Source organism: Nematolebias whitei, chromosome 4 (assembly GCF_014905685.2).
Source record: "Nematolebias whitei isolate Nwh7 chromosome 4, NemWhi1, whole genome shotgun sequence".
Classification (NCBI taxonomy): Eukaryota; Metazoa; Chordata; class Actinopteri; order Cyprinodontiformes; family Rivulidae; genus Nematolebias; species Nematolebias whitei.
Genome location: NC_056501.1, coordinates 3,077,123 through 3,090,886, shown reverse-complemented (window position 1 = coordinate 3,090,886; position 13,764 = coordinate 3,077,123). Strand labels below are relative to the sequence as shown.

Here is a 13,764-nt window from a genome sequence, read left to right as displayed (position 1 = left end):
AATATGCTCGTAGATGTAGCTAAATATGCTCGTAGATGTAGCTAAATATGCTAGTAGATGTAACTTGCAGCCACTTCTTCAGCTCGTCCTCCATCCCTCGTCCTCATCAGGCAGCGGTACGATCATATTGTCCTGTTTGAGCTCTGACAGGTGGTGTTCCTACATGTTTAATTTAAATCCTCAACGCTCAGAGAAACGACGCACATAAACAAACACTGGTTCTGGTCCACGCTGCAAGTTGCGCCCATAATTCACACAAGGCAGCATGGGGACTAGGAATGAGGTGTATAAGCCTCAGTCTAGTGAGATTAAACAGGGTATGTAGAGGGCCAGTTGTTAACGCATCAGTATTTGTAATTCTGATGGAATTATCCATTTTTCTGTTGGCTAAGGCCAGTTAGCTGTGCTGTGCTAACTCCAACAGTTAATGAGTATTAAACGCACATTCAATCATTACTTTTTAACAGTTTCAATGTATTAATCCATCCAGTAGATATTTTACTTACAGAGTATAAATAGGAGACCTTTTGCAGTCGCGCAAACAGACGTGGGGAAAAACATAACTACCCTTTCATCTTTCACTGAAGGTAAAAATAATAAGATTAGAAGTTGTTTTAATTTAATTTCACACAGAATTTATGTCATTAGGTTTATGTTTATTTGATTATTATGTGTTGACCTGAACTGTGTTGATAATACTTAAATAAAGTTTATTGGGATAGTTAGATGAATAACGTAAATTTAATTTAAACGTTTTATTTTATTCTGTTGGTAAACACAACTTCTCTAAACCAGCGAACCCGAACCAAACACAGCGGCGTGCACTGACAGGCTGGTATTTCATGTAAGCTTTAATGAAGTTCATTAACATATTTAATCAATTTTATACGTTTAATGTCTAAGACATTTTGTCAAATGTGATCATTTTACAGCTTTTTAGGTTGTAGAAGTACATGAGTTAAAAAACACAAACTGGTTATTGTTAAATATAATTCATTCCTTCAACCTTTATTCCTACAGGTTAGTCTCATTGAGCCTCGAGGACTCGTTTACAAGAGAGACGAGGTTGAAAAATGAATAAATTCAGATTTGATTAGCTGATTTAAAAATGCATTTAGCTCATTAAAATGTTGTTTGATCCAAAAGCACATAAAGTTTAGATGCTGTGAATTGTTTTGTTCTTAAATACAACATATGCTTGTGCATGTTATGAAGCCACTAAAAGTGCCTGTTTGTTTACAACCTTTTACCGCTCCTTTCCCATTTTGTTCTTCTTCAGCTTCTTTCAGCTTCCTTCTGCAAATTTAAACTTTTTACAGCTACTTTCAGTTCATTTCAGCTGTTTATTTTTTTAGCTGTTTTGTGCTCCTTTCAGATTATTTCTGCTAACTACAACAATTTTGTGCTTCTTCTAACTTCTTTCTGCAAATTTCAGCTTGTTATGCTCCTTTCAACTTATTTCTGATAGTTTCAGTTTTTTTCTGCTATTTCAGCTATGATTAAGTTGTTTTATACTAAATTTGAGCTTTTTTAGCTAGTTCCACGTTTTTTGAACTGAGTTCAACTTTTTACAGCCCAATTCAGCCAAAGTGTCCTCTCTCTACTTCCTTTTGGTAATTTAAGCTTCTTTCTGCCTTTTTAGCTACTTTTCAGCATTGTTCAACTTTTTTCCGATACTTTTTCCTTTTTTGCTGCTCATTTCTGCTTCTTTCAGCCAAATTGAGCAAATGTTCTCTTTCTGCTTTCTTCTTCAAATTTAAGCTTGTTCTACATGTTCAGCTGCCTTTTTAGCATTTTTAGTTAAGTTCAACTGTTTTCAGATAAATTCAAGTTTTTCATGGTAAGTTCTGCTACTTTCAGCCTAATTAACTTATTTCTGCTAATTTCAGCTTGGTATGCTCATTTCAGCTTTTGTCTGCTAGTATAGAGAAAATATCAATATCATATATGCTATTTCAGTTACTACTTAGCTGTTTTATGCTAATTTTAGCTTTTTCAGCTAATTCTTTTTTTGTTGTTGCTAATTTAATCTCTTTCTGCTTCTTTCTATTTTTTAAGCTTTTTCTGCCTTTTCAGCTATTTTCAGCATTTTTTTCTAATTTCAGCTTATTTTTAGCTAATTTCATATTGTTTGTGCTCATTTCTGCTTATTTAAACTTAATTCAGCAAATATATGTTCTTTCTGCTTTCTTCTGCGAATGTAGGCCTGCTCTTCCATTTCAGCTACAATTCAGCAAGTCTTTAGCTAAGTTCAGCTTTTTTTTCTGCAAATTATTCAGCAATAAGTTCACACTGCGTTTTCGCAGGAAATGTAATTTCTCTGGTTTAATTTGGTAATCTAGCAGTGATTCTGTTGTAGTGCACATTAAACACACATTTACACTTTAGGGGGAATAAAAGAGTTTTGTGGTCTCTAGATTAGCATCCTTGAGGCATTTTCTGCAGCAGCATATCCCGTTAAAGAAACTGAAGGTTCATGAACTGGCATAACAAGCGCTCGGCTGAAATATTTTTCATAATGAGACAGATGCCGATGAAGAAGTGAAGGAACTCGCCTTTGAAGTTGGGTCTTATTCTGGGATCATAGCTGATCAGTAACCTGTTCAAGATGTTGCTGGTTGAGTTAGCAGGGACTCGAGCCAGATCCTCAGATGACAGCTGTCTGCAAACAAAGAAGATGGAGAGGGAACTTCAGCAGGTCACATTCCTGGCAGATGAACAACACAGATGAACAGAGCGCTGACTTCGAGCCGCTCTGTGTACTTTTTGATTAAACTATAAGCTGAGTGAGCTACCACTTTGGGATTAAACTGGCTTTTAAATCTTGGACCACCCACTAAATGCTTTTTGAGTAAGGCATTGTTTAGAAATGAGATGTTCAGCTTCCAGATAATGACTGGGGGAGAGAACCAGCCCCCTGAGACTGATGGATGTTTGGAGTGTTGTTGTCTTCAGGGCCAAAAATAGAAAGTCAAGTTCAACCCCTCAGCAATGACCACTCTTGTGACTACACATGTCTTTGAACTTTCAGAGGAAATCAGAACATTTGATGAAAAAATAAAAATCAAACTGGTTATTTAAGCACCAGAGAGAAAACATCTGCAAATAAAGACCAAGCTGTGGTAAACAGCTCCATCTGGCCTTCCATGCCAGAGTTCCAAAATAAAGATTAAGTTAAGATGAGTGTGTGTTGTCACTTATTGTAATTTATGGCCACATCAAGCTCAAGATCTGTAAATTATAACGAGTTTTTAGTGTTGACTGAAGTCGATTAGCTACGGCAGCCATTTTGATTTGAAGTGGCTCTAAAAGTTATTCAGTTTTACATGTACACGTGTGTTCAATAGGCATTTTCTGAAAGTTTCTTTAAAATGCATGCAGCGATATGTAGCATGGTGGCCTCTCAGTGAGAAGGTTGCCGGTTCAAATCCTGGCCCAGGACCTTTCTGGCTGGAGTTTGCATGTTCTCTCTGTGCTGTGTGGGTTTTCTCCAGGTACTCCAGTTTCCTCCCACAGACCAAAAACATGCATGTTAGACTGACTGGTAACTCTAAATTGTCTCTAGGTGAGAGAAAGAGTGTCCTTGTGATGGACTGGAGACCTGTCCAAGTACATAAGTACCACACCATACCATGTACCATGTTTTGACACAAGTGCTGTATTATTATTGATATTATTATACTTTAATCCTCAACAACCTGGCTCCATCTTATATTACAGATCCTATTGTCCCATATTTTCCCAACAGAGCACTTTGCTGTCAGACTGCAGGTTTACTTGTGGTTCCTAGAGTTTCCAAGAGAAGAATGGGAATAAGATTTTTCAGTTCTCAGGCTCCTCTCTTTTGGAACCAGCGTCCAGTTTCTGCCCATGAGGCTGACACATTGTCCAGTTTAAGACTGGGATTAAGACTTTCCTTTTTGATAAATCCTATAGTTAGGGTCGGCTTGTTATGCTGCTATAGACTTAGACTACTAGAGGACAAACTGACCTCATTTCCTTAAATGAATTGTTAAAATTGAATAGTTTTCATTTGATACTATTTCTATCTTAACATGTGATTCTTGACCTGCCATTGTGTATCTATTCCTCTCAAACCCAGCTGGTCGAAGCAGATGGTCCTCTTGTCCTGATCCTGGTTCTGCTAAAGGTTTCTTCCTCATGAGGGAGTTTTTCTTTCCACTGTCGCCTTCATGCTTGCTCAAGATGAGAGTTCATTGATGGAGTTAAACTCAAAGCTGCTCCTCAGATAAATAATGGTATTAACCTACTTTTTATATATTATGGTATATATTATATATACCATAACATGCCATACCAACTTCCTTTTAATGCACTATAAACAACCACAGAACCGAAGTGTACAGAACAATAAATAAAACATAACTGCAGTCACATGACACAAGACGATAAACTGTTAGATCCAAATGAAGCTTAAAATAACAAATTAATTGAAGTCATCTGGGTTTTAGTGGCTTTACTTTGACTACAGTACACGTTATTGCAGTAGGAACTTATTTAAACCAAGAAGCAAAAGCTGTTTGATGGAAAATTCAGTATTTTGACCCAAATCAATTTAATTTTTAATTTTATTTATTTTATTTATTTAGCCTTTATTTATCCAGGTTAGTCTCATTGAGCCACGAGAACTCATTTTCAAGAGAGACCTGTTTTATTTTTTTGTTTTTTTAGGGAGCACATGGTGGGGGTTAAGGGCCTTGCTCATGGGCCCAGAGTGGGGCGAATGAGGGTGGGAAGTAATGGAGTTAAATAATGGAGTTAAGCCATGTTGCTATATTCAAATTTATTTGTGACGAATGCTAAATAAAATGCTAAATAAAATGCTAAATAAAATGCTAAATAAAATGCTAAATAAAATGCTAAATAAAATGCTAAATAAAATGCTAAATAAAATGCTAAATAAAATGCTAAATAAAGCACAGTTTGTATTGTTTAAGTTAAGACGGGGAGAATACGTATGAAGACTTCAGAAACACATTTCTATTAACACTGAAACCAGTGACATCAAACTGACCAGCCACAATGCTGAAAGCAATAAATTAGTCTTTTAAGTTGCATTTATAAAGAAAGTAAAGTAACAAAATACAATTCAGGTTTTGTTGGTCTGATGTAATTTGTGTGTAACGAGGTGCACTGGTGTGTGTTTGTATGTCCTTGGCACGTGATGTCAGCAAGGGAACGAATTAGAAGAAATAAATTAATAAAAACTTCAAGGTCTTTTCATTTTTTCTGCTCTCCCTTCAGTAATTTTCCTCCCTCACCTCACCCTGACCTCCCAGCACCGCAGAGTAGAAAGACTCAGCATAGTTTCTCGAAGGCCCTGAACATGTCAGGAGGGTCAGAAGAGCAGGAGTTAACTTTAATTTGTGCAGTAAACTGTTTCTCTTGTCAGCGTCAGATTTGCAGTCAATGTTCATTTCAGTAGTTAAGAGGATGTCGCTTGTCAAACGTTACAGCACGCTTCTGTTTTACTTACGATGGACAGTAAACCTGCTTTCCTTTCTTCTTCCCTTTCTTAGCTCCTTTCTCTTTAGCAGATCCACCCTCCGGACAAAGAAACAGGAGCAGGAGAAAGATGGCAAACTTCTTCCTGTCCATTCTGGTGGCAGATGTGCCTGTGAAGCAGAGTCCAGATGTTAAATTACAGTTAGGGAAACACAGGTTTAAAGAGATTAAGACAGTTGGACAGCTCTTTTACTTAATATTATTTTAATAAAACGTATATCACTTTATTCACCTCCTATCTGTCCAGCATCTTTTGAACAGCCTGAACTGAAACTTTGTCTTTTTTCTCTTTAAAAAAAAAGACTAAACTATTTACACTTGTGCATGTCACAGAGTGGTTTGACATGTGAACTTCTCTGATCGACCAGCAGAGGCATTCATGAAGCCATGCAGCTCAACTGATGATGGTTCAAGTTGTTTTCATCCTATCTGGCCTTTCAAGCGTCTCCTAAACACAAATATCACCTGAGCTCCTTAAAGCGTCTGCCCAAACCTGCAGAGAACAATTTATTAAGGATGCTTCCTGCTTGCACCAGAGAGATGATTTGTTTTGTTTCAAATATATTAAAATTAATAAGACTGAAGGTTGCTGAGTATGTTTTTATATATTGCATGCCCTATATGAATTAAATGCAGATAGTATACAGATAATATGATACTTTGTGTTCACAAAAACACAACATTATGTGCAAGCATGTATTTTAAACAGGGTGCACTGAATCTCTGCCTGCGCCATGAAAGGAAACGAAGTCCTTTAAACGTCGTCTCTGTGGATTTTCTTCTCCGCTACACCTCAGATAAGAGTCATCTGAAAACACAATAAACTGCAGTTATAGACACTTTATGGTTTGGTACCAGAGAAAGTGAGACGTTCACATTGAAGCACAAGCTTCCCCTGCCAGGAAGAGAAGCACGTTCATTTAAACAGAGCAGGGTTCACCGGAAGCTCCTCTTTATCTTCCACAAACATGCTTGAAGACACCTACAGCTTCTTCTGCCATGTCTGGTGTGCTCACAGTGACGGGATGGGAGAAGCAAACTGCCAATCATAGCAGCCGCTCTGCACGGGTCACAGCTACACACACACAGCAATTAACTTTATTAATAGACAATGGACATCCAATAAAGCACCCCTGCGATTGCAGGGACCCTGGAACCAAAGAGCGAAGTCAGCAGTCTTCCCTCTCGTCCCAGCACACACCCTGCCAGCAGGCCTGATTATTAACTGAGGCAGCTGGGTGTCTAGACAGAGGCCCCCCTCCTCCTCGCCGCTCTGCCTTCTTAACTCCTGAACCGATCGTTGATCATTTTGTTCTCTGACAGAAATCTCTTCCGCAGCACAATTTAGTGCCTTTTGTCTCGGCGCGAACATCTCATGCTGCCTGAACTACGACAGAGTTGTTATTGATCTGATCCAGTTCCACAAAGTTGTACGTTTAGGAAGGCCATAGAGCAGCCATAGAGCGGCCGGCGAGCGTCATAAGTTATCCAGGAAATATTAGAAAGCAATAAATGGCCGGGTGTCGGAGTTTGACTTGGCAACAAGACATCGGTTCTTAGAAACTGTTTCTTAAGTGACTTTCTAATTCCATCCTTCACGCTGTCTCTCTCATTTATTTCCAAAGCCACAAATCAGTTTCACAATATTTGGCAGCCTTTTATTTAATTATATATTATTATTTTTGTCCTGGCAGAAAAGAGATCACAGCATGTTACCCCCCCGGATACCCAACATTTTTACAATGTTCTGTGTAGAGAATGATTCTGGCCTCACTCATATTTTATAACGAGGTTTTTGTGTGGCACTTATTTATGAGCTTTCATCACATAAGTTATGTCGTGAGACTTTGCTTCTTATTTGTTGCCCATTTTGTGTAAATATGAATAAAATGTTTTCTTCTTCGTTAATATTTATCATTGAATTGTATGTTTATAACAAACATTTAGACTTTATTAAAAAGACTTTCACTGAGATAAAACTAACAGAACAGAAACCATTAAAGACATAATTAATTGTTTTTCTCTTATTTTTAACCTAAATCATGTCACTTTGTTTATAATGAGATATGATCAGTCATCAAAGAGCATAAAGTATTTTATTGTATTGATTGTGACGTTATTGTAATCTGACAGAGAGAGAAACAGCAGCTGAAGCCTCGGACGAATGTCTGACGGTGAGAAATCAGCCGTGATGGTCGGCTGCTCCAGTCCACGTCTCCCAGCACGAGGAGCGCATCAACATGAAGCCTGATCAATCACAGTGATTAAAGATCAGACAAGGTGGCCTGATGCTTGTCAAAATGTTACTTAAAATGATTTAGTGATAATTGAGCATCTTTTTCTTTTTAACCATTTTGGCAGGTTGTCCTCCAGCTGGTTCGGTGAGTAGTAAGCGGCCATTTTGCCTTTAACATGTGATCAATATGCACTGATTATTGATTGGTTTCGACTGATGGTCCTCCTGTTTGCATGTGTGAAGCCAGTTGTCTGGGAATCCCACCGCAGGGCGGTTACAAACACGTCAATGAGGTGCTACTTAATGCGACACATCTAGGCGGCCTCAGACTGATGAAGTCTTTCGGATGAAAGACGAACTGTTTCTTCCAAATTAAACTGGACAGATGACACAATTTAATGTTTTTGTGAGTTACTTAAAAAAGGTTTGAGTTTAAAAAATATGTGATGTGAGCAGAAAGATGATCCTAAATTTTAAAATGTGATCGATGCCATGAAAGATAAAGAAACTGCCGTCACCAGCTGTTATTTGCTCTCACGGTGTTATTATTATTGTCCAGTCAGGTGAAAATCACAAAATGTCCAATATGACTGGGATCCTGCTGCCACACTGGGAGCTGGATCATAGAAGACAGAAGTCTGGGCTAAAACATTTTGTTTTAGTTGAATTTCACTTTTCTGTTTAGTTTTGCCCGACTCTTTGCATCCAGTTCATCTTAATTAAACCCTGAAACTGATGTGTTTCTGTTTTGTTTGCTGCAGCTCGACTGTAAACAACGAGGTCATCCTGAACGTGCACACGGGGGCAAAATAAGAGCCGATCTGAGCTGAGACCCCGGCTTATCCTTGAAACTGGCTTAGTCAACGTTGCACCACTGCTGACGAGCATCGCCCTCGCTCTGGTTTACTCGTGGCAATGTTAAAAGTGCAGAGACGTTGTCATGCAGTGACCCCAGCAGCCTGATGTGGGCGGCCCTGGGGCTCAGCGTTCAGCCCTGAACCGCTCATCAGCCCACATGCATCACTTTTACATCCAGATGTTGAGATCATAAGGTACAAACATGGCACTCTGTTAACATGAATTAAATCAATCACATGGTGCAGTTTAAAGGCAGTTTTCAGGATATCTTTAATGCCGTTTTGAAACGTGGGTCTGCTCCCAGCGTAAACAAACACCGAGCTGAGTTCTGAGACTGAGCAACGGTGGTGGCAGAAGTTTGTGTACAGGAACAAATATGGCAGAAAATTTAACTACTGACCCATTTTCAACCACCAGATGTTTCTGTAAACAAACACTGGCACACTGTCCATCCATCCATCCGTCCATCCATCCATCCATCCGTCCATCCATCCATTCATCCATCCTCTTTTACCCAATTCTTCCTTTTCAGGTCACGGGGGTCACTGGAGACATGAGACAAACAACCATTCTCTCTCACTCTCTCTCTCTCTCTCTCTCTCTCTCACTCACTCACTCACTCACTCACTCACTCACTCACTCACTCACTCACTCACTCACTCACTCACTCACTCTCACCTAGAGACAATTTAGAGTTACCATCAGTCTAACATGCATGTTTTTGGTCTGTGGGAGGAAACTGGAGTAACTGGAGAAAACCCACGCAGCACGGAGAGAACATATAAACTCCACCCAGAAAGATCACAGGCCGGGATCTGAACTGGCAACCTTCCAGCTGTGAGGTGGTCACTCTACACCAACTGCACCACCGTGGCACGCTGTCACATTTTTTTTTAATTTCATGGCACATTAATAAATGATCTGCGAATAATATTCTGTAAATAAGTTTAAAAAGCAAAAATGTAATACAAATGTTGTTATTAATGTCCTGACGTGTGCTCAATAATCTAACACGGTTAACTCAGGTCCTCTGGACGGATTGTTCTTGTTGAAATGTTTCATCTTTTATCCAGAAGACTTCTTCAGTCTGAGGAGCTGCAGTAAACTCAGCCTTATGAAAAGCACCTTCGCATAGTGGGTCAACCAGCCAGAACTGTTCACATGCAAAAGGACACGTGTGTTGTTGATGTTGATGACTTGACTCCACAGAGAATACTTCATGGAATACATTTGTTTGTTTGTTTATTTGTTTGCTTGTTTGCTTGTTTCCGCTGACTGCTGGGCCTGTGCTCAGTAAAACACTGACATGCAACAAATGCAGAACAACCCAGGAGCGCCACGGAGCTCAACCTGTGGCTGCAGTCGCTCTGAGTCTCCTTCCACCGAACCGAAGTAAGTCAGCGAGGCTGACACGCGCCTGACACGCGCCTGCAGCCTGAGATCAGGAGAGCACAGGAGCAGCTGCAGCGACCTCCATGACGGGGGCTCGCAGAGAGAGGATGCCAGTACATGTGAGCGCGCGCGCGCCAGAAACATGCAAACCCGTGAAACCGTCCAAAGAAGCACCGCGCGCGCAGCTGCACTCACGGTTCGTGGGTGTCACCTGTCGGTTCCTCACAGAGCTGGGTCCTGCAGAGCTGCGTGCACGACAACAGAAGACAAGCAGGATCTTCTCAGAGCCTCCCGGAGCCGTCGTCTTTCATCCCCCCCCCTCTCAGTCCGCTCCTGGAGCGCGTTTTAAAAAGATGCAAACAAAGTTACACCTCGGCCATTTGCCATTTCCCCTCCGCGCCCGCTCCTTGCTGTTTTGGGCTCGTGCGTTTTGTTCTTTTGCTCTCGTGCGTGTTCATGTATGGCTGCTGCCCTTTCGCCTCGGCTCGGGATGCCCAAGATGGAGGCTTTGCGTGTACCTGTCATGCAACATGCGCAGTAGCGCGAGCGTGGAGCTGGAGAGCATCACTCCCATCAGCACCACGGACAGCCGCTCCCCGCCTCCGCGTGCACGGCGGTCGCTGCTCCACGCTGAGACGACGTGACGCCAGCAGGAGGAACCCCGTCACGAAGCGATGCCAAGTCTCCCTGTGACCTCCTCTGGTCTGCAGGAGCCGTTAGAGGAGCGCGAGCCGCCAGGCTGACTGGTGACGTAGAAGGTTTAGATCAGTGGAGAAATAATTTAAATTAACAGTTTGAAGCAAAGATCATCAACATGATGTAAAAAGAACTACAACTATAAGAAACCCATGATGTTTATGGATTCTCTGAGAAATCTCTGCTTTAATATTAGTCATTATTATTAATTGTAAGTATAATTAAAGACCTGTCCTGTCAATCATCAGCTTAAATTATAATCTGCTGCTGATCAGGAATGTTGTCCAACCCTAAATGATGACCTGTTTGTGCTCAGAGAATGTGATGAGGACAACTCTCAGCTACTACCACACCACTAAGTTGTAGCTATTTATTAATATAATTTTAGCTCATGTTGATTTAGCTGTTAGATGTGGCGGCCATATTTAATTTGATTGATATCAAATGTTAACAAGATGCAAATGTACATTCAACGCTTTCTAAGGGATTATGTTAAAGTAAACATAATCCCACGGCTAGTCCCAGGTTCATTATTTTACATTTAGGAGTTTGAAAAGCAACTTGTTATTGATTGATTGATAATCAATGAGTGGACGTGTCCCATGATCATTACTGGCTGCGACAAAGCTTTTGGCACCAGACCGAACAGTTATAAACTAATTAAATGTTCATTTTGTTTACGGTCATTAAATTCAACCAGTGGAGAGAAATAAATCATTTCTTGAATATGATTGAATATTTTTAAAGCTCAGTATAAAGTTTTCTGATCGAGGACTCAGCTTGAGAATTCTATAAAAACAGATCTTTTTTTTTTTGGTTAATGAGTTTAAACATGAACGTGGTGATGTGGACATTTACTCATCATGGACACAAAATGAAAACTAACTAACTAAATAATAATAATAAACTGTTTTATTTTATTTTCATGTTCTGACCTTCTGCTTTGATGGTTTCAGGTCAAACGGTGAAATCGTGAGGACTGTTTTGTTGTTTGACGCTACTGGAACTCATATATTTGTCACATGGGAAAATTATGATCTTGGATTATTTAAAAACCTAAAACACGTCTTTGGTTCCTGCAGTTATTTCAGGCGCAGAACATAAATGTATGTCACATGTATCTGCCTGCTGTGTCTTAGTAAACTGATGTTACCACTTTAGTGAAAACACACAGAGAGGTGATGACTAAATATCAAGGTTCTTTATTGTCATTCACATCACATGTGGTACATGAGGTGGAACAAAACTGTGGACTCAAGGTCCCAGCTACACCAAAAAATAGCAAAAATGTCAAATTTAAAAAAGGAAGAGTATATAAGGTTTTAAGATGTATGCTGAACAATAATAACATAATATAATATGGTGTATTAAACAGCAGCCTGAACATGAGTCTGTTGTGAGCAGATGGTGTTAATATGAATATATTCCCTCTATAATTTGATTTATAAATATAAATATATCTTTCATTTTCTATTAGAATCAGTTAACAGACACATAATAATTGAATGCTTTCACATTATTACAGTTAGATAAAAGTTAATTTATTAATATAAACATTTTACCTAAAAAAGGATTATGATTATGTTTTAAGTTTGAGGCAGATGGAAGCACTTCATCACATCATGTTTCATATGAGGCCACAGGTTGTGTTTGCGATGTTCATGTCCGTTCTTCTGCTCAGTTTCGTTTCTGTGAAGTTCCTCTCTAACAATTTTTAACCATCTGCAAAACTGATGTATTGTTTACACTTTACATGGTGAAATGATGGAAACCAGCACATCTGGAATCCTGCTCTCAACAGCTTCAGTGTGTGTGTGTAGCATATTATAAATGTTTTGTAATCAAACATGCACAAGTTGACAATTTATTGTTACATAAGCAATAAAAGCACGTGTGGGCACTGCCATGTTGTAATATAAGAACTAAGGGTGTGGAGCTGGAACGTGCACAGTCTTCAAACTCACCTGCTGCCTGTCACTTTATTCATCACACTGCAGTCATGTTTTTAAGCCTCAGGTAGCTCTGTGAAGCTAAAATAATTTGACATAAATCATATATGAATATATATTAGCAACGTAAGCACCCCATGAATAAATTAAATTAAAATAAATTGCATTTAATTAATTTTATATTTTAGTTAAGAAAATATCCAGTAGAAGAGACTTTAAACAAAGCCGGCCTCTCGTCCTGTGCAGCTTCAACTGCTGTGTAGCTCTGGGATGTCCAAACCTGGTCCATGGACCACGACCCTGCAGGTTTTAGATGTTTCTGTGCTCCAACACACCTGAGTGAATGAACGAGTAATTAGCAGGCTTCTCTGGAACATGAAGACGTGATTCAGTCATTGAATCAGGTGTTGGAGCAGAGAAACAAGAGAAGCATGCAGGATGACATCCAGCAAGGACCGGCATCGGACACATCTGGATATGTGTCAAAGCTTAAACCACAATATTTATTAAATTTGATAGAGTGGTGTGGATATGTCTTTGGAGCTCATGACATGTTAGTGTTTTATAGTCATTTGGACACAATGGATGCATGTGGTGTGGATCTGTCAAAAGTTTGCTTTATGGGTCATCTGTAAACCCCGTTAAATCATAACTTTAACAATTATATCTGTTGTAACATTAATTTATGGAAACTTACACCGCACACTTTACAAATCACAAATTCAAGGTTTGAGCCTTCACTTTCAAATGCTTTGAAAATTTTGCTAAATAATGAAATAAATGACATTAAATTACCCAGAATTTTTAAACAAGCGCTCACACATAATGAAATGAGTTGAGAAAAAAAAAGTCTTGTGTTTTGTCTGCTCCGTGGCAGGACTTAAAATGTCTTTCCAATGAGAAAACATTCACCTAAATATTTTGTACATACTGTACACACATGTATAGGGACAGTGGGTATATTGGTAGAAGAATGTTAGAAATGCATCTGCCAGGAAAAAAAGAGGAAGGTCAAAGAGGAGATATATGGACGCAGTTAGAGACATGGAGGGTAGTTGGAGTGAGGACAGAGATGGAGGAGGATGACTCGCTGTGGAGACCCCTGAA

At 39.5% G+C, this 13,764-nt stretch overlaps 1 protein-coding gene across 1 annotated transcript in view; it reads right to left on the bottom strand.

The window, feature by feature from the left end:
- glrbb (glycine receptor, beta b) overlaps positions 1-10,728 on the bottom strand; it is a 31,060-nt gene extending 20,332 nt beyond the window's left edge. Inside the window, exons 1-3 of the mRNA XM_037675587.1 lie at positions 10,208-10,728; positions 5,498-5,636; positions 2,556-2,662 (exon numbers count right to left, since the gene is read on the bottom strand). Of these exons, the coding sequence (XP_037531515.1) occupies positions 2,556-2,662; positions 5,498-5,619 (229 nt within the window). The 5' untranslated portion in view covers positions 5,620-5,636; positions 10,208-10,728. The remainder of the gene's footprint in view (positions 1-2,555; positions 2,663-5,497; positions 5,637-10,207) is intronic.
- Positions 10,729-13,764: the final 3,036 nt, after the last annotated feature.